The sequence below is a fragment of the Megalobrama amblycephala genome, linkage group LG5, assembly GCF_018812025.1.
Source record: "Megalobrama amblycephala isolate DHTTF-2021 linkage group LG5, ASM1881202v1, whole genome shotgun sequence".
Classification (NCBI taxonomy): Eukaryota; Metazoa; Chordata; class Actinopteri; order Cypriniformes; family Xenocyprididae; genus Megalobrama; species Megalobrama amblycephala.
Window position 1 is genome coordinate 24,506,967 of NC_063048.1, and position 21,924 is coordinate 24,528,890.

At 36.2% G+C, this 21,924-nt stretch overlaps 1 protein-coding gene across 1 annotated transcript in view; it reads right to left on the reverse strand.

The window, feature by feature from the left end:
- bicc1a (BicC family RNA binding protein 1a) overlaps positions 1–21,924 on the reverse strand; it is a 40,940-nt gene that overhangs the window by 7,454 nt on the left and 11,562 nt on the right. The window contains 9 exon segments of the mRNA XM_048191440.1: positions 44–247; positions 3,020–3,221; positions 3,297–3,428; positions 5,653–5,904; positions 7,913–8,098; positions 8,760–8,813; positions 9,736–9,894; positions 11,670–11,749; positions 15,109–15,178. Coding sequence (XP_048047397.1) covers positions 44–247; positions 3,020–3,221; positions 3,297–3,428; positions 5,653–5,904; positions 7,913–8,098; positions 8,760–8,813; positions 9,736–9,894; positions 11,670–11,749; positions 15,109–15,178 — 1,339 coding nt within the window.

Consider the following 21,924-nt stretch of genomic DNA (forward strand, 5'->3'; position numbering starts at 1 on the left):
ATAAAAAATGATGTACAAAAGATGTACAAGAGCATGCACTCACCTGACGTGTTAGCTGCTGAACTAAGCGCACTGGCCCAGAGTGAAGCAGTGTGACCAGGAGCATGTGAATGTGTGTGAGCAGATGTGTGAATGTGTTGCGTGTTCTTCACTGCTCCTTTCTGAATGCTCAAGCCGTGTCCATTAAGAACACAGTTTGGGTTTGGGGAACCATTAGGAATGGGGCTGACAGACCTTAGAATACCAGCTGAAGAAACAGACAGAAGAGAGAGTGCCATGTAAATATCAAAAGTATTAGCATAGTATAGTGTATAGTGCATAAGTATAGTGCATAACGTATATACATTTAGATTTTTTATTATTATTTATTTAGCTACAATGCAACTATCAAATGAGGGACAGCACAAACAATTACAAGAGACAACAATAGCTCATTAGCATACTAGTTGGACCTGCCTGAAAAACAAGCATGATTTTTATTACTGATTTTATAAACAATCTTCAAACATTAGCATGATGCTAAGCTAATAATTTGATACTCTTAACGAGCACAAAAAACACAAATGTTGTGTGAAATAGTACATTTTAAATTATAAATAAAAAATAAAACAAAATATCCTTTATTTATTATAAATAAATTATATTCTTAAAAAAAACAATATAATTTTATTGTATTATTTTCAATATTTCCCACAACCCATTTGATTTGTGTAGTCTTTGCCAGAATACATTATTACAACAAAAATGATCATTGTCTTATCCATAAATTACACATGTGATACTGCCTTGATTTGGTCAAAAAGAGATATCTTACAAGGCAACCTACCATGTTGTAAAAGTTATCTAGGTAGACAGCTTTTAAGGTTTTGAAACAAAGCTATTGTTACCAGCATGACTGTTAACCTTTAATTACTATTATCTTACTGATCCTAAACGTAACTGTACTGCAAACATGCACAACTAAGTCTTGAGGACAACAGAAGGGGCCGTTTTAAGTCACACAAATAGTGTGTGAGTGAATACGGAACACAGGCAAATGCAAATACACACATACACACAGCTATAGCTAATTATGGAGCTGTTTGGCAGCATGAGTTGTAATCTGCGAACACAGACAGTAGTAATTATAGTGACTGCAGAGCTAAAGCAGGACTGTGTATGTTGTATTGATACAAACAGGCCTTGCTTAGAATACACATTCAAATGAATTTCTTTTATTTCATAAATGTACCTTACACTGTGGTTAAGTCATCATATATAGGGGCAGTTGTGACCTAGTGAACAGCGCTTTCTTCCACTATCATTATTTAAAACTGAGGAGCACTAGAGAAAGGCACCTAACCCCAAACGCCACAGCAAAAAAAAGGCTGCCCACTGCTCCGGGTGTGTGTTCAATACTCACTGCTGTGTGTGTGCACTTGGATGGGTGAAATGCAGAGCACAAATTCTGAGTATGGGACACCATACTTGGCTACACTACTATATATATATATATATATATATATATATATATATATATATATATATATATATATATATATATATATATATATATATATATACACACAGTGGGTACGGAAAGTATTCAGACCCCCTTAAATTTTTCACTCTTTGTTATATTGCAGCCATTTGCTAAAATCATTTAAGTTAATTTTTTTCCTCATTAATGTACACACAGCACCCCATATTGACAGAAAAACACAGAATTGTTGACATTTTTGCAGATTTATTAAAAAAGAAAAACTGAAATATCACATGTTCCTAAGTATTCAGACCCTTTGCTCAGTATTTAGTACAAGCACCCTTTTGATCTTATACAGCCATGAGTCTTTTTGGGAAAGATGCAACAAGTTTTTCACACCTGGATTTGGGGATCCTCTGTCATTCCTCCTTGCAGATCCTCTCCAGTTCTGTCAGGTTGGATGGTAAACGTTGGTGGACAGCCATTTTTAGGTCTCTCCAGAGATGCTCAATTGGGTTTAAGTCAGGGCTCTGGCTGGGCCATTCAAGAACAGTCACGGAGTTGTTGTGAAGCCACTCCTTCGTTATTTTAGCTGTGTGCTTAGGGTCATTGTCTTGTTGGAAGGTAAACCTTCGGCCCAGTCTGAGGTCCTGAGCACTCTGGAGAAGGTTTTCGTCCAGGATATCCCTGTACTTGGCCGCATTCATCTTTCCCTCGATTGCAACCAGTCGTCCTGAAAAACACCCCCACAGCATGATGCTGCCACCACCATGCTTCACTGTTGGGACTGTATTGGACAGGTGATGAGCAGTGCCTGGTTTTCTCCACACATACCGCTTAGAATTAAGGCCAAAAAGTTCTATCTTGGTCTCATCAGACCAGAGAATCTTATTTCTCATCATCTTGGAGTCCTTCAGGTGTTTTTTAGCAAACTCCATGCGGGCTTTCATGTGTCTTGCACTGAGGAGAGGCTTCCGTCGGGCCACTCTGCCATAAAGCCCCGACTGGTGGAGGGCTGCAGTGATGGTTGACTTTCTACAACTTTCTCCCATCTCCCGACTGCATCTCTGGAGCTCAGCCACAGTGATCTTTGGGTTCTTCTTTACCTCTCTCACCAAGGCTCTTCTCATGATTCTCATTTGCTCTGACATGCACTGTGAGCTGTAAGGTCTTATATAGACAGGTGTGTGGCTTTCCTAATCAAGTCCGAATCAGTATAATCAAACACAGCTGGACTCAAATGAAAGTGTAGAACCATCTCAAGGATGATCAGAAGAAATGGACAGCACCTGAGTTAAATATATGAGTGTCACAGCAAAGGGTCTGAATACTTAGGACCATGTGATATTTCAGTTTTTCTTTTTTAATAAATCTGCAAAAATGTCAACAATTCTGTGTTTTTCTGTCAATATGGGGTGCTGTGTGTACATTAATGAGGAAAAAATTGAACTTAAATGATTTTAGCAAATGGCTGCAATATAACAAAGAGTGAAAAATTTAAGGGGGTCTGAATACTTTCCGTACCCACTGTATATACACACACAATAACTACATTACCCAGAGTTCTTAGCCTCAGCTCAGCTGAAGCTAGGGTGTCCAGTCCAATGGAGCCAATCAGGGGAGGGGAGGCAGGAGCATGTCCATTAACAGAGACATGGTTGATAGAAGAGGGCACACTGCTGGACTCCAGCCCCAACAGGATCCTGCGTACCTCATACATACTCCCAGCATTCCTTTCCACACTCTTCACTATCACAGACTGTAAGGAAAATGTATAGTCAGTGACAGAGGCTAAATGTACCACATATACACAAAAGAGCTGGGCTTTTTTTACCTTGCTGGGTTGTTTCGGTTTGGGTTTAATACTGATGAAGACGTCTAGCTGCTCCATAAGTGTAGTGATGACCTGAGATGCCACCTCCGTCTCCTCTTTAATGTCAAACAGCAGCACCAACGGAAGACACCCCTAAAATACACATGCATTCAATCACACATACAAATCAATTCAAATCAAAACTTTTACCTTATGAACCTAAAAAAATATAATGGGTTTCCTTAAAGGAATGTATGGGTTAAACTCAATTTTTTTATTTATTTACTTATAATTATTATATTTAATATAATGCTTATATTTATTATTTTTTACCACATATTTTTTCAATATTTAAAAAAAGCAAAAATCAAGGTTACGGTTAGGCACTTACAAAATTACGGAAGAGGATTAGGGCCAAGCAATAATAAAAAAATAAAACATCTCGAGATTAAAGTTGTTAAATTATGAGAAAAAACTCGTTAAATTTCAAGAAAAAAGCCGAAATAAAATGTTGAGAATAAACTCATTAAATTACGAGAAAAAACTCGTTAAATTTCAAGAAAAAAGTTGAGATAAAATGTTGAGAATAAAGTCATTAAATTATGAGAATAAAGTCATTAAATTGCGAGAAAAAGTCGAGATAAAATGTTGAGAATAAACTCATTAAATTATGAGAATAAAGTCATTAAATTACGAGAAAAAAGTTGTTAAATTATTTAACGACTTTTTTCTCATAATTTAATGACTTTATTCTCAACATTTTATCTCGACTTTTTTCTCGAAATTTAACGACATTTTTCTCGTAATTTAACGAATTTGTTCTCATAATTTAACGACTTTTTTCTCATAATTTAATGACTTTATTCTCAACATTTTATCTCGAAATTTAATGAGTTTTTTCTCAAAATTTAACAACTTTAATCTCAAGATGGTTTTATTTTTTTATTATTGCTTGGCCCTAATCCTCTTCCTTATACAATAGAAGTGAAGGGGGTGATTTATTTAGTTATTTATTTTTATTTAAAAGCAGAAGTGTGAAGCTTATATTATAACTTAAAATCACATAAACTGCTCTGTATTATCTGAGCTGTAAACTTGATTGAGGTCATTTCAGAGACTATTCCCCAGTTTCACAGACAAGGCTTTAGCTAGTCCTAGACCAAAATGCATGTTTGAGCTGTTTTAACTGAAAGCAGCTTGTACTGATGTATATTAAAAATATGTCAGCGTCATTGCTTTGTCTCATGATGCACACCAGCAATGTTTTTATCTAGTGTACTTTTATAAAAGCTACTTAAATATCCTAACTGAACTAAGGCTTAATCCTGGCTTAGGCTAAGCCCTGTCTGTGAAACTGGGCCCTTATGTTATCATGGCAACAAAATTGTAAAAGTGGATATAACTTTACTCAGAAATGGTTAGTAAGGGATTTTATCACAGTAAAATCATGGTAATGTTCATGTTGTTCACGTCTTGTGTTATTGAAACAGTGCATATTAACATTTATGATGGGCCCCATTCACTTCTATTATAAATACCTCACTATAACCAAAAGAGACAAGTGGAATTACTTTTTAAAAAAAGCTTAAGTTTTGAAAGCAGACTATTCCTTTAAAACGGATTACCAGTGCTGCTATTGTTACATAAAACTGCAACTATAACCATTACAAATCATTTTTTGTTCATTTAAAAGAAGCTGAAATAAAATAAAACATAGATATAGATGAAAAACTTAAATGGAAAAACTGTTGCCTTGTCAAATAACTGAAATAAAATAAGGTCAAGTTGAAGTACTAAAAATAATAAATTAAAATAAATTTAAGCTAAACAGAAATATTAAAAAAATAAAAATAAAAATGACAAGCTCATAACATTTCTAAAACTGAAAGTATAAAAATAAAAGCTAATTCAAAATATTAATAAATAATATAATAGTATATAAATAATACTAAAATAACATTGCTGATTAGATGATTAGTCCTTCAGGCAATCTACCGACTAATTTATTTTGAAAATGTAGTTTTGCACATGTCTATTATGGGACCTCTAACATTAGACTGTAGTCTGAAATGGCAGCAAGGCTAAATCTGTATTTCCTGTTATGAAAATAAAAAAGCAGAGAAGAATAAATCTGGCAAGAGGCTTGAAATCCCTCTGGTTGGGCACGTTGCTAAAGCCTCAAGGTCTTCAGCCAGCCTGGTATGAGTCTCATCATCTGCCAGTACTTATAGTGATTCTCATCCAAACATCTCTTTCGATGTCATCTCTTTCAACATAACATTTGTTCTGTTTTTCAGATTGGCCACAAATATAGAGAGATATTAAACTAAAGAGCATAAGACAAAATAGAAAAAAGGCAGATAAACTGTTGCCATACCATAAGCTGCTGTCTAGCCGCACATACGGCATCAATGCTGCCCTGTATGTAGACAGCAGAGCGGCTGGTGTGTGTGTTGAGCTCGGGGAAGTGTATATGGGCTCCAGTGCACTGGTTAATGTGCTTGACATTGGCTCCGTTTCGGCCCAAAAGGAAGTGGTGGTGCTGGGGTGCGATGTCCAGTTGTGTGCTGACCAGCACTGAGCCGGCCAAAGTCCCAGCGAGGTGCTCCAATAACAAAGCCGTACCACGCTGAAACACACAAATATGTTAGCACACACTTGATATAGATCTGAAGTTGCACAAACACACACAGGGATGCCAGCATCTGAGCTTACACACACACACACACTAATAAACCCGTCGCCCATCACTTGTAATGTCTTATATTATGTGGTGGAGGCTGCTGTTTTCAGTTTCATTTCTGGCAGCTCTACTCGAAAACTAAATCTCTCCATTTCATGAAATGACCTAGTTTCATTCCTTCTTCTACTTAAGAGCTCTGCTCATTTCATATCTGCTAATGAACGCCACTTCAGTAGGAGGTTTTGATTGTTTTTGGGTCCACTACGTGCATTTAAGGGTTGACTTTGACTAAGAAATTCAGATTTTACAATTTTATTATTTGGTGTAGGAAGATCATCATGTCAAAACTGTCTTTTTACCATGTCTTTACCTTTTATTTTAGTTCAATCAAAATGGTTTTAGACACAAAGACACAAAAGGTCATTACAAAAGAGGCTGTCTGTTCACAGAGCTCTGTGTCCAAGCACATTAATAGAGAGGCGAAGGGAAGGAAAAGATGTGGTAGAAAAAAAGTGTACAAGCAATAGGGATAACCGCACCCTGGAGAGGATTGTGAAACAAAACCCATTCAAAAATGTGGGGGAGATTCACAAAGAGTGGACTGCAGCTGGAGTCAGTGCTTCAAGAACCACTACGCACAGACGTATGCAAGACATGGGTTTCAGCTGTCGCATTCCTTGTGTCAAGCCACTCTTGAACAACAGACAGCGTCAGAAGCGTCTAAAGACAAAAAGGACTGGACTGCTGCTGAGTGGTCCAAAGTTATGTTCTCTGATGAAAGTAAATTTTGCATTTCCTTTGGAAATCAGGGTCCCAGAGTCTGGTGGAAGAGAGGAGAGGCACACAATCCACGTTGCTTGAGGTCCAGTGTAAAGTTTCCACAGTCAGTGATGGTTTGGGGTGCCATGTCATCTGCTGGTGTTGATCCACTGTGTTTTCTGAGGTCCAAGGTCAATGTAGCCGTATACCAGGAAGTTTTAGAGCACTTCATGTTTCCTGCTGCTGACCAACTTTATGGAGATGCAGATTTCATTTTCCAACAGGACTTGGCACCTGCACACAGTGCCAAAGCTACCAGTACCTGGTTTAAGGACCATGGTATCCCTGTTCTTAATTGGCCAGCAAACTAGCCTGACCTTAACAATATATAAAATCTATGGGGTATTGTGAAGAGGAAGATGCAATATGCCAGACCCAATAATGCAGAAGAGCTGAAGGTCACTATCAGAGCAACCTGAGCTCTCATAACACCTGAGCAGTGCCACAGACTGATCGACTCCATGCCACGCCGCATTGCTGCAGTAATTCAGGCAAAAGGAGCCCCAACTAAGTATTGAGTGCTGTACATGCTCATACTTTTCATGTTCATACTTTTCAGTTGGCCAAGATTTCTAAAAGTCCTTTCTTTGTATTGGTCTTAAGTAATATTCTAATTTTCTGAGATTCTGAATTTGGGATTTTCCTTAGTTGTCAGTTATAATACAACATTCAGTTACAATAACATTTGAAATATATCAGTCTGTGTGTAATGAATGAATATAATATACAAGTTTTACTTTTTGAATGGAATTAGTGAAATAAATCAACTTTTTGGTGATATTCTAATTATATGACCAGCACCTGTATATATACATATACATACAAGGGTGAAACATACAACATATATATATTTATTTATTTATTAGTGCTGTCAAATGATTAATCGCGATTGATCGCATCCAAAAAAAAATGTATTTACATAATATATGCCTGTACTGTGTATATTTATTATGTATATATAAATACACATATGTAATCATAAATAGTTCATTGCTTAATACAAGCATTATAATATATAATATTAAATTAATTATAATAAAAGAGATTAAATAAAATTATAAAATAACAATAATAAAAACAGTCCCCATCTCTTTCAGTAGCAGCATTCATTCATGTCTATCACTTCATGCCTCACCTTAACGCCACTGGCATTGTTCTGGTTGCCACGGACGATGGCGGTGTTGCCATAGAGACGGGAGGGTGGTTTGAAGGAGATGGAGACATTGCAAGTGTGGGAGATATGCTGAACTACAGAAGAGCTACAGTCCACATGCTGCACCACCCCACTGCATTCAAACATCAGCATCAACGGCAACAGCTCCTACAGAGAGGATGGGGAAGAAGAATGCTTTTGAGTAGAAAACAACAGATGACTTGAAGACAACACAGAACAAGAAATTATGACATTTTTAACCACTAGGGTGCAGCACATAAAGCCCCTAATCTATGATTGGCCATTCAAACTGGACCACAAGGAGGCGTTAGGGGGGGCCAACAGAAAATTAAAAAGGAAAAACAGGGCTGTCCAGGTTATTGTGTTAAGTTATTAAGTAGCTTAATATATCGATGTAGTAATGTATTGATATTTGAGAAAATATGGGTTTTAAGGCAAAATCATCTGCAAAACTCCTGTTTTAGGTGCTTAAAATAAATTTAAATTAACGTAAAAGGGTTTCTCTTCAAGTTTATACATCTAATAATGGGTAAAAAGATATACACTCAAATTGTGAATACTTACAAGTAAATATTTTACAGATTACACTGCACTTAGGATTTAGTGCAATCACAATTTTTTTAATGTAATCCTTGCTACATTGTAAATGGGCCTTTATATAGCTGCCTAAATGGATGGTTCTTCGCAAGGGGATCACCATATATGAGGTTCCTTGCCATCAAAAAGTTTTAAAACCCCTGTCCTGCACACAATGACAAGGAAAAGAAGAAAGCAAGCTCATAAAGCACAAAAAAAAAAAAAGTCTCACCCGTATTTTAACTCGTGCTGCCTCTACACCAGTCAGCTGCCCCGCTATCGACACCTGACAGAAAAAGAAAAAGGGGACAAAGAAACGATTGTTCTTCATGATCTTTCTTCGTAATATGTGCAGCTGTTTATTCCTTTCTCTCATCCAGTAAGAATTTTTTTGTTAATCTTAAATAACACAGTGTCACATCCAGAAACCTGATTTATTACCCATCAAAACATTAAATGGGAGTATGTGTGTGGCAGTGCGCCAGACTAAAAACCCTAATTAAAGGTCCTGCTAGCTTTTTTTTTATTTCCATCATTTCATCCCGACGACCACACGTTTAATCAAGGCCTGTGAGAATTAATCCCGTTTTGGAACCAGGTGCTTCAGCCCAGTTCAGAGAGTCCATCTGGTTTGGCTCTGAAGTCAATGTTTGTGCATGCGTGGTCGTGTATACGCTACTAACATTCCAAACTGTCTGCACGCCTCGTCAGGCCACTCAGCAGTCTATTTAAACCTGAGAGCTGTCCAACAGCCAATCAGATCCATCATACTCCAAACCGTTATCATCCTCCAGCCAATACAAACTGCCTCATGTCTCTCAGCCAATAAAATGATTCAGCTAGAGTTCAGCCACTGCTGGATAGTGAAGGTTGGCTGGATGGAAGAGCTTTGCTGTGTGTTTTCTAAATTAGCACAAAGAACTAAACATATTCCCATAGCAGGGATATTTCATGCAAAAACACAAAAACTCTGTCATCATGTATTCACCCTCCATTTAATATTTTTGTGTGGAAAACACCAAAATGTAAGTAATTATCCCTCTGCTAGTAGGTTTGAAAGAACACAAGCACCAGTACATGACAGAATTATCATTTTAGGGTGAACATTTACTAAAATAAAAATGGACATCCTGAAAATGGTTATGAAAAACAATGTATTGCTAGTTGCTGGTCTTGGTTGGGTCTGTTGTATTTGTGTGTGTCTGTACCTGGTTGCTCTTTTCCCCCTGGCTGTGCCTGTTGGAGTCAGGGAAGTGTATGTGACAGCCCGTCTCTTCCATAACACGTTTGATGTTATTCCCTCCTTTCCCAATAACATGTGAGTGTTCTGTGTGTGATACGTCCATCTTTAGGGTCACACGATTACTCTGTAGGTGTCAAAGGTCACAAAACAGCATTCATGGAAACCTTTCATAGCTGAATTAAAATCATTTATGTAATGAGCTGGAGAAAGCAGGCTGAGGCGCAGATCTAAATGCAGGGTTTTTTAATAAAGTAAAACACTGAACAGATAACAGAGAACTCAAGGAACAAAGGAACAAAACCATGAGGATAACAGAACCAGGAGCTACCATTACGTGTCTCAATCAGCTCTCTAGCTCAGTAGTCAGGGCACTGATCAGGGAGTTAGCCACATTCATTTTCATGATATAATGATTCACGACCTAGGGAGCTGATTGAGACACAGGGAAAGTAACAAGTGAAACACAAGGTCTATAAATACACAGGGGCAAACAAGCTTAACAAGGTAATGAAGAAACAAGATACACCTGGGGAGACTAATCAACATGAAAAACTACAAAAAACTACTACTAATGTAATAAATTACATTTTAAAGGTGCCCTAGATTCAAAATTTGAATTTACCTTGGCAGAGCTGAATAACAAGAGTTCAGTACATGGAAAAGACATACACTGAGTTTCAAACTCCATTGCTTTCTCTTTCTTATGTAAATCTCATTTGTTTAAAAGACTTCCGGAAAACACGCGGATCTCAACATAACACCGTTACGTAACAGTCGGGGTGTACGCCCCCCAATATTTGCATATGCCAGCCCATGTTCCCAACATTATGAAAGGCATTAGACAAGGGCAGCCAGTAACGTCTGGATCTGCACAGGTGAATCAACATACTAGGTAAGCAAGCAAGAACAACAGCGAAAATGGCAGATGGAGCAATAATAACTGACATGATCAATGATAGCATGATATTTTTAGTGATATTTGTAAATTGTCTATCTAAATGTTTCGTTAGCATGTTGCTAATGTACTGTTAAATGAGGTTAAAGTTACCTTCGTTTCTTACTGTATTCACGGAGACAAGAGCCGTCACTATTTTCATTTTTAAACACTTGCAGTCTGTATAATTCATAAACACAACTTCATTCTTTATAAATCTCTCCAACAGTGTAGCATTAGCCGTTAGCCACGGAGCACAGCCTCAAACTCATAGAGAATCAAATATAAACATCAAAATAAATACCTTACTCACATAATTTGAAGCATGCATACAGCATGCATGACGAACATCTTGTAAAGATCCATTTGAGGGTTATATTAGCTGTGTGAACTTTGTAAATGTGCTGTAATATAATCGAGAGCTCGTGTGGCAGGGAGCACGCGAATTAAAGGGGCGACGCGCTGAAAAAATCAGTGCATAGTTAATGATGCCCCAAAATAGGCAGTTAAAAAAATTAATTTAAAAAAATCTATGGGGTATTTTGAGCTGAAACTTCACAGACACATTCAGGGGACACCTTAGACTTATATTACATCTTGTGAAAAAGCATTCTTGGGCACCTTTAAAATAATTTATTTAGATATAAAAACATTATTTAAAATGGTAACATTACAAAATATTACTGTTTTACTGTATTTTTAAACAAATAAATGCAGTCTTGGTAATGAACTAAAACGGTAGAAAACAAAATTTATGCTTAAAAAAAACAAGAAAAAATATTTCTCAAAGGGGTAAGAAAGATAAATATTCTCTTTGAATATATTATGCAATTTAGCTTTTAAATATGTTTATACAGTATATTAACATCCTTACACTAGAAAATAAGAAAAAAAAATACTGATATAGAAATGGGTTTTTGTATTTTTCCTGCAGTTACCATGACAAACATATACTTAGCTGTTACCTTTGTGTCAAGAACAGACATTATTTTCTCTTTGGCGTCTCTCACATCTTCCCTCTTTCCGCTGACCTTAATATGTGGATCTGTGAGGAGGAGAGGAAGAGAGCAGATGAGTACAGGAAAAGAAAAGAAAGTCATCCATTAATAAATGTGGTTTCAAACCAGTGGTCTCAAGAGTTAACACTTTTCTCTTTCAGTTTTCCACACAGACACCCCAACATACATCATGAGAAATATATAGCTTATTTACTGCTGCTCTAAAAATAGCTCCTGTAGCGTAACTTCTTAGAATTCTGTTTTTCTCTACACACATTCTCCGACTTACTCACTCCCCCTAAGACACTCCCACAAACTTCAGGATTTGGGCCTAGAAGAGCAGAGGGGGTGAATGAAACAGGAAGGATCACTGTCTTACACACACACACATATATAAATTACACTGTTATTGGGGGAGGTATTATAGTAACACCAGTAGGGGTCTCCTTGTCCAGCCCACAACACTATCCTCTTCCTGCCATGTGGTAGTCATCAACTCCAGCATGTGTGTGTTTGTGTGGGGTTGCATGTGTGGCATGTGTTATGAATGGAGAATGTCTATGCATGTCTGTGAAGAATTTAATAGTTCATGCATGCATATACAGTGTTATTATATCAACACCAATGTCTGTCTTTCATTTTAAGTGCTCAATATAAAGGTGTATATGTATAAAAACACGTTATTTACTCCTGTGATGGGAAACTGAATTTTCAGAAATCATTCTATGCTGATTTGTTGCTCAAGAAACTTTTGTTTAAACCATGATCATGATATGATATTTGAACCATGATATTTTTCCTTTGATAAATAGTAAGTTCAAAAGAATCTTATTGAGCCTAAACTTCTAAATGTTAGTGTATATATTAATACACAGACATACAGTACATACACACAAAGACATAGTGGCTGGGCATGGCTTCAATCGAGTCATTTACTTCTGTTGTCAACCTAAGTGTCTGGTCTCTCTACACTCCAGTTAAAAGTGATTTTGTTTTGTCCGACAGTCTCATTTAAAAGTGCTTTACTGACTCAGGACAGAGTGGAACAGACATCTCTCAGATTGATAACATCTGTTACAGAGGCTGAAAAATATAAGAAGGAAAACAGAGAGAGAAAATGAGAAAAGAGTTTGAGACCTGGCAAAGTAAAATATAGCATGCGAGTCTAACCGTTAACCCTAACAGTGACCATTATTTACAACAGGGGACTTTACAGAAATACAGAAGAATGTGCAGAGATGGAGAAAAAGAGAGATCTTGGGCACATCCAGAAAGAAAGAAAGCCACATATACAAAAATGTGCACAAACGTGCACACAGGCAGACAGACAGATAAGCACAAAAACAGCTTCATGAAATATTAGCTCCAAAAGTACATTTGTATATCATCAGTTATATGGAAAAGCACAAATTAAGAGCCTATCATCTTTTAAATAAGACTTACGAGAATTACAGCAAAATGGCCTCTGTCTTTTAAACATTCAAGGTAGCAAAGAACACTAACTTCTTTTGAGAGACCTAATCCATCCAGCTCCATGTCACTCTTCACCCACACTAGATTTGGTTTTGCCTAGTGTTGCCAGATCCTCTCACATGAATCATTTAGGAAAATCCTTAAGGGCCTGATTATGTTCTATGGTTTTTTAAAGCCAACATTTTGGTCTGAACTGTTGCCACACAAAAAAATTGAGAACTTGCTACACCTAATCTCTGCTAAAAATGTTTTATAATTTTTTTTTTTTTTTTAATTAATATACATTTAGAACCCTATACTTTGTGTTATATTACCATAGAAGTAAATGACAAAAAACAAATAAACGCTGCTGCATGTCTGTTTCTAAAACAACTGATGGCAAATTTCACATATTTCTCTCTGCTGACTGTTGTAATCAATCTCTTCATATTTTTCCCTCTTTTGGAAAGTCGTGGAAACTCTATCATGATTTTTTCATTTGCTATCGGAGCAAATGGGAATACAAAAATTATATTTGCTGTCGTCTCCCATTTACCTCTATAGAAGTTTACCCAACTATGATTAGCCTACTTCTTTTTGAGAACCCAGAAATGGGTCCAGAAACAGCCGAGCCGATCTTTTTTGTTACCAGCGGCACAGGCAATAACGTCAAATGCGCGTTCCCGCTCTCTTCTCTGTCACGGTGAAGTGACACACACCCGCGCGGGCGCCTCCTCTCTCTCACTCGCCTCATTCGCTCCGGTTAAATAGTGCCTACTGCGCATAATTTTAGTCATTCCCGCAGGTTTCGCGCTCACACCGAAAGCGCGCGCTCCACTGAAGCGAACAAGCCACGCTCAGTCTCAAACAGAGATAGAAGTCAAACAGACTCACAAGTACCAAAATAATCGCCTTCCTGCGTTCAAACTGTCAAATGCACACACAAGTATGTCAAAACCAGCGGCACAGGCAATCTTGGCGAGTACACAGATAAACACTGTAAGTTTTGAATCGTTAAATAGCTAAGTGAACCCATGTCGTGTATAACAGTATTGGGTCCGTTGAACGCCGTTCATAAACTCTTAAAGGGACAGCAGTCCAATATTCCTGCTGCTGTCTGTCATGTTAATCAAAGAACAAAAGACAAAGAAAATCAGTTTCAACTCTTGACTAAATACGTTTTATAACTTTAATGGTAAGAATTGATCTGTATTAATATTTACAATAAAGACTACAGAAATTAATGTAACCAATGTAAAATAATACTGAATGTGTCATTTTACATTTGATTACTTTAATTTCTGTAGTATTTCTTACCTGTATAGAAACCCAGTTAACCCAAAAAACTTAGTTTCATAGCTCTCTTTATTCTATTGCATTTATTTGAGCTGTTTATATTTTATTACTGACTTTTACTTGTTTTTTTTTAATGAAAATAAAACTCTGCATTGAAGAAAAGTAGATTTTTGTTTGTATATGTTGTCAATTATAGTTCTTAGAAAGAAAATCGGAATCGGCAAAAATCGGTATCGGCCGATCTCACTAACAAAAAATCGGAAATCGGAATCAGCCAAGAAAATTGCAATCAGTGCATCTCTAAATGAAATTCAATGAAAAACTGAGGCATTTGTCAAAATATCTATTTTCCACAAAGGAAAGAGAGTCTTGGAAAGGAATGAAGCTGAATAAATGATGACAGAGTTTTCATCTTTGGGTGACCAAGCTTTTAAAAGCTGTAAGATATTCCAACACACAACCAAAGGACAGGCTACAAATGACACAAACAACACAAAACATGACAGCAGAATATCAAGTGAAAATAACCACATTCTCTGTGAGACGCGGCTGCTTGTAAACAGATTGTAGGTTTATGGCGTGTGACTAGCGCAACAACTTTTCCCATAACTACCGTCTGTGTGTGTGTGTGTGTGTGTGTGTGTGTGTGTGTGTATACCTTTTTTGGACTTTGCTCCAATCTTCAGTTTGGAAGGCCAAGCAATCTGAGTATTTGTTTCATCCATGACCTTAAACACAAAAAAAATGAACATAAGTGAATGCAAATCCAATTTAAAATACTCAAATATACATTAAAACACATTGGCCTGCTACGCTAATATTAGCAAATCCATGTTTTGTCATTCTCAAACAAACACACAGGAACCTTTTCAGTTATGCTAAATCACACTGACAGAAATGTTCAGGCTGTTTCAATAAAGGTCTTACAATCATCGCTCTCTCTGGCTAAAACATGCCCCACTTTCTCGGTTTCACACACATATACACAGCTGGCTCAAAAACCTGTGAAACATGTAACAGCCAGTTGGCAGCGAGTCTTTGACAGGCCTAGTGTGCTAACCAGTAGCATATGTGAAGGAAATAAAGAGAGAATGCAAGAATGTTAATGTGTTTGTGTCCATATAAAATACACAAAAGAGAGACTTACGGTAATTTGCAGCTACATGAATATACAGGTTCAATGTTTTATAAAACTCATGATTTTGCCTGGAGCTCAATCCTCCTCTGGAAGAAGGCAGAGCGCTTCACTATTTTTAGTGGTTTTGTCGTTCATGTAAATTCATTTTTTTAGAGAAAACCACAACTTTGGCAAAACACTAATTTGTCTCTACAGAAAACACATTTCTGTACCCGTTTTGTGGCACACTCTCTATCTTCCTTCCTATAAAACCTCTTGGCTTTCATGGTCAGCAAGGCTTTACTGTACAGCAGTTCTCATGAGAAGTTTTGGCAACAAACCCAATTTCTTTCAGGAAAAAAAAATTTGAGCATGAAACAAAAAACAAAACAAAAAAAATCCTCAAGTGTAGCTTTCCACATGAACTTTAGGAGAATCTCAGCCTCTGGGCTAATACTAACTAGACTTAAATTTATTTTAAATAAACGTGGCATAGATTTGCATCTGCTTCTCTGAAAGATTGACTGCATATACTATAATAAGCAGTCATTTTGGCTACAGACTTTTTGCTCAGATCGGATTTCTTTTTGTGGCTGTTCACATTGTTTTTAAATGTGGACATCAGGTTTGAGTGTGAACTGGTCACAGTACTGAACTGGCCCGCAAGCACAAAAGAACATTAACAGAGACGATAGGCAGCACACTGTCATATGGAAGTAAATAGGCAGGCCACTGAAGTCAGCACTTTTGCATGCACTTCTAAGGTGATGTGCTGCGGGAAGCTAGTGAATTTGAGCACAGACAATAAAGGAAGTCGCAGACAAGGATGAGAAGAAATTTTTCTTCACGTGATGCGCAAGCTGTCCGTATGAGTGTTTGTGTGTCACAATGCATCAGCACAGTAGCCCAAAATAATGATTACGTCAGTTAGAGGTTCTGAACTTTGGTGTCGATTACTTTGATTAATCGTCCAGACAACAAAATATCTGTTACTTTTTCAAATAAGTAACGCAAGTTACTTTTACACATTTATTGACTGACAGCGCTCCTGTCCCCATGTTGAGAGAAATAAAGTACAGAGGTGTTGTGTGCGCTGTGTGAACATGATGGTTATTGTAGTTCTAGACTAAAGGTGAACATGCATTTTCTCATCTCACTTGCATGAAAACATTCAGTATTCCTCAAAATAAGTTCAATGAATTTTACACAAACTTGTAATAAACTATATTAAATTAAACAAATATACTTTATGTATTTAATCTCACATTATTAACCAGTGTCTTTGCTGCTGACCTTCAATGATCTAATTCAACCATACTAATAAGCAAAAATTACTTTAGATTAGATTTAGTATCCTTAGTATTACTGTATCCTATTCTTCTTTAATCCAGAATTGCAGCACATCTGAAAGGATTGCCCTCTACCGTACAGGTATAAATATGCATTTCCTTCAGCCTGAGGCTTATTCATTTCACTTTTGGTTGAAAGGGCCTTAACATTTGCCAAAATAGAACTTTTTTTGTTGTTATTAGAAAAAACAAACAAACAAGCAAGCCCAGCCCAGGTGAGAAAAAGTAATGTAACACATTATTTTTCATAAAAAGTAACTACACTACCATTCGAAAGTTTGGAAACATTACTATTTTTAATGCTTTTGAAAGAAGTCTCTTATGCTCATCAAGCCTGCATTTATTTGATCAAAAATACAGAAAAAACAGTAATATTGTGAAATATTATTACAGTTTAAAAGAATGGATTTCTATGTTAATATACTTTAAAATATTTTTTTTTCTGTAATGCAAAGCTGAATTTTCATCACCCATTACTCCAGCCTTTTGTGTCACATGATCCTTCAGAAATCATTCTAATGTGCTGATTTGATAAAAGTTGGAAACAGTTCTGTTACTTAATATTTTTTGGAAACTGTGATACTTTTTTTAGGATTCATTGATGAATAAATAGTCAAAAAGAACAGCATTTATTCAAAATCGAAATATTTTCTAACAATATATATCTTTACTATCACTTTTTATCAATTTAACAAATCCTTGCTGAAAAAAAAGAAAAGAAAAGAAAAGAACAGTAGTGTATATTGTTAGAAAAGATTTAATTTAAATAAATGCTGGTCTTTTTTAACTTTTTATTTATTTATCAAAGAATCCTGAAAAAAAATATTAAGCAGCACATTTGTATCATGTGACACTGAAGACTGGATTTAATGATGCTGAAAATTCAGCTTTGCATCACAGACATAAATTATATTTTAAAGTATATTATAATAGAAAACCATTATTTTAAATTGTAATAAAATGTTACAATATTACTGTTTTTTCTCTATTTTTGATCAAATAAATGCAGGCTTGATGAGTAGAAGAGACTTCTTTCGAAAACATTTAAAATAGTAATGTTTCCAATATTTTGAATGGTAGTGCAAGTAATGCAATTAGTTATTTTTTTTAGGGAGAAACACAATATTATAAAGCATTACTTTTAAAAGTAACTTTCCCCAACACTGGCCATGAGTATAACAGCTTACCATCCTTCCACTGACTAACTTTGCTGCTGTCTTCTATGCTCACCGATTGACCAAAGAACTACCGGTATGTAAAATCTTTTGACTGACTCCCATCAGTGCTGAATTGTGAGTGACGTGAAATTCGCATTCATTTTGATATGCCTGTTCAGACTGCAAAACATCAGACCTGTATATGATTTTATGCCACATATGGAAGTGGTGAAAAGATTCGATTTCATGTGGTTGTGCTGTTCACACTGTTGGGAAAAAAACACATCTAAGTGCATAAGAGCAAAGTGAGTGATGTCATAAGGCAGTTACAATCTTACAGTGTAAATACTCCAGTATTGCACTTATTGCATGTTTACACCCCAGCCTGCACATGCTCATGCATAGACTGGGAACATTCGGTCCCGCGTGCTATTCTAAAATTTATGGCCCATACTTTTCCAGGTTTCATTAGTCTTGGACCTGTGGTTCAACAGCAGGCTTCAGCTTTTACTTTCTTTTGACACCCTAAAGGACAAAAGAACACGAGAATGTTTTTTTAACTTAGGAGAACAAGTTTATTAATCTCTCCAGATCATCTTAAGTCTGTAAATCACACGCACAGCTGAGACACATCCTGTGATTTAGAGTTGTGAAATTATGGCTTGAAAACAACAAAGTTCAGCAAAGCTACAATAAAACAGCTACATCTACACACCCTTTTTACAGTGTGCCTGAATGAGGTTGCATTTCCTTCCATGTTACAACATGCAAAACAATTTTCCCATTTCACAATTCTGACCATTAAGCCATCAAAATATGCTCTTTGGCTTTATGAAATTACAAGCCTTTTCAAAGTGTCCAAAATTCAGGGTATCATGCCTAATCTGTGTCATTCTGCATATGTGATGGGATGAACAAAAAAGATACATCTTATGTTCGTTGATTTTTGTTTTTATGCCTTGCAAAAATAACCACTGATTTTTCAAATGTATTGCATGTTCTTAAAAATTCAGCTGATTTGAATACACCAATGTGTAAATTATATTACTAATTATATCCAAAGTCACTTGTAGACACTAGAAACTAGTTACTTGTAAGCTAAAAACAAAGTAACTCTTTGACTGTAGCATTAAAAAAAAAGCCAACCTGTAATATTTGCTACATTGTAGTTTAAATATGGTGTTTCCGTTGAGCAATGCAACAACGTCAGAACTCTCTACACTGATGAACTTGAATCAAGCGAAGACACAATCAAACATGCCTGAAGGAAACCTAAACATTTCAGATGGGATGAAAAGGTGAACGGTGCTTAAAGTTTGTACAGGCAGAGAGCCAGATCCCATTTCCATTCTGTGTGTTTGTGTTGTGCTGCCATGCTGCTGTGCATTCTATAGGTCTTTATTCCTGACCTGCTCTCACTTTCTCTCTTGACTGCTTTCTTTGGCTCCGATCTGCAGATGAGGGAGATTTCTGACAGACCACACAGCAGTTTTGGGGTTTGCGGTTTATTTTTGTGACGGACCAGCACATACCTCTCAAATGGGTCAGACGATTTCAGAAAAATTGGGTTAACTATACATTTGAAAATGTTACTTTCCTATTCCCCCACACCCAACATCATCCTGTCACAGGAATGTATACACGCACCGTTAACAGAAGAAAGAGTTACAAACGGCTGTGACTTCAAAGTACCAGAGTCACACAAACTCTGATCTTCATTAAATCATTAATAATGGGCACTGTGATGGAGAGCAGAGTGTTTATATTTGACAAATGTTGTGAATGAGAGAGTGCATGTGCAAGAGCTTGTGTATAGAGATCTGCTTCCTGTTTCCTTTGTTGATTCAGCTGAGGAGCACTCAGAAGAACAAGCAAAGAAAAGAGGTGTGAGGAGGAGAAAAGGAGGGAAACAGAATGAGGGAAGGGTTGGGAAAGCCTTGACTTTCACTGGAGACTAAACTGCAGAGGTGTGTACTCTTGGAAAAAAAACAAAAAAAACAAAACACAAATCTATTACAGACTCTGCAGTATATTTACTGATTTGTACAATGGGATTTTAGTGGCACGTTAGGAATTAAAGGGATCCTCCAACCAAAAACATTTCTGTCATCATTTACTCACCTTCATGTTGTTCCAAAGTTGTATGACTTTCTTTTTTTTTGAGAACCAAACAACATTGGAGCCCCATTGTATAAAGAAAAAAAAGACACAGACATTTCTCAAAATATCTTCTTTTATGTTCCACAAAGAAAAGAAAGTTAGAACAACATGAGGGTGAGTAGATGATGACAGAATTTAAATTTTTGAGTGAACTATCCCTTTAACAGACGTATGATGATGTTTGGTTTGACAGACTGACATCATACCGTTCAAAAGTTTGGGGTCAGTAAGATTTATTTTTAAAGTAATTAATACTTTTATTCAGCAAGTATGCATTAAAATAATCAAAAGCTAACTTTTGAACTTTCTATTCATCAAAGAATCTAAAAGTTAAAAAAAATTAAGTATATTAAAATAGAAAACTTTTTTAAAATATTTGTAAAAATAAATTACATTTATAAAAATTAATAAAAATGTATAAAAAATAAAAAATAGTAATAAAAACTGAATTAAAAATATTGTTTTTATTGTATTTATATGATCAAATAAAAGCAGCATTGGTGAACATAAGAAGCTTTTTTTAAATATTTAAAAAATATTTAAAGGTGCCATCGAACGTTTTTTTACAAGATGTAATATAAGCCTTAGGTGTCCCCTGAATGTGTCTGTGAAGTTTCAGCTCAAAATACCCCATAGATTTTTTTAAATTAATTTTTTTAACTCCCTATTTTGAGGCATAATTAGAAATGCGCCGATTCAGGCTGCGGCCCCTTTAATTGCTCGCGCTCTCCACCCCCTCCCGATCTCTCAATTCTATCATTGCATAAACAAAGTTCACACAGCTAATATAACCCTCAAAATGGATCTTTATAAAGTGTTCGTCATGCAACATGTCTAATCGCGTAAGTATGGTATTTATTTGGATGTTTACATTTGATTCTGAATGAGTTTGAGGCTGTGCTCTGTGGCTAACAGCTAATGCTACACTGTTGGAGAGATTTATAAAGAATGAAGTTGTGTTTATGAATTATACAGACTGCAAGTGTTTAAAAATGAAAATGACGGCTCTTGTCTCCGTGAATACAGTAAGAAACGATGGTAACTTTAACCACATTTAACAGTACATTAGCAACATGCTAACAAAACATTTAGAAAGACAATTTACAAATATCACTAAAAATATCATGATATCATGGATCATGTCAGTTATTATTGCTCCATCTGCCATTTTTTGCTATTGTTCTTGCTTGCTTACCTAGTCTGATGATTCAGCTGTGCACAGATCCAGACGTTAATACTGGCTGCCCTTGTCTAATGCTTTGAACATGGGCTGGCATATGCAAATATTGGGGTCATACATATTAATGATCCCGACTGTAACGTAACAGTCGGTGTTATGTTGAGATTCGTCTGTTCTTCGGAGGTCTTTTAAACAAATTAGATTTATATAAGGAGGAGGAAACAATGGTGTTTGAGACTCACTGTATGTCATTTCCATGTACTGAATTCTTGTTATTCAACTATGCCGAGGTAAATTCAATTTTCAATTCGATGGCACCTTTAACCAACCCCAAATTTTTAAACTGTATTGTATAATTATTGATATTGAAACGGTAACTATGCCAGCAGAAGTGTAATTCTTGGTCATGTTAGATTCTGTGTTTAATTTTTTCTGAGTGAATTTTGAGTAAATATACAGAATGAGTTATTCAAATTTCAGCAAATATCATGTAAAACAACAGTAAAAGAAC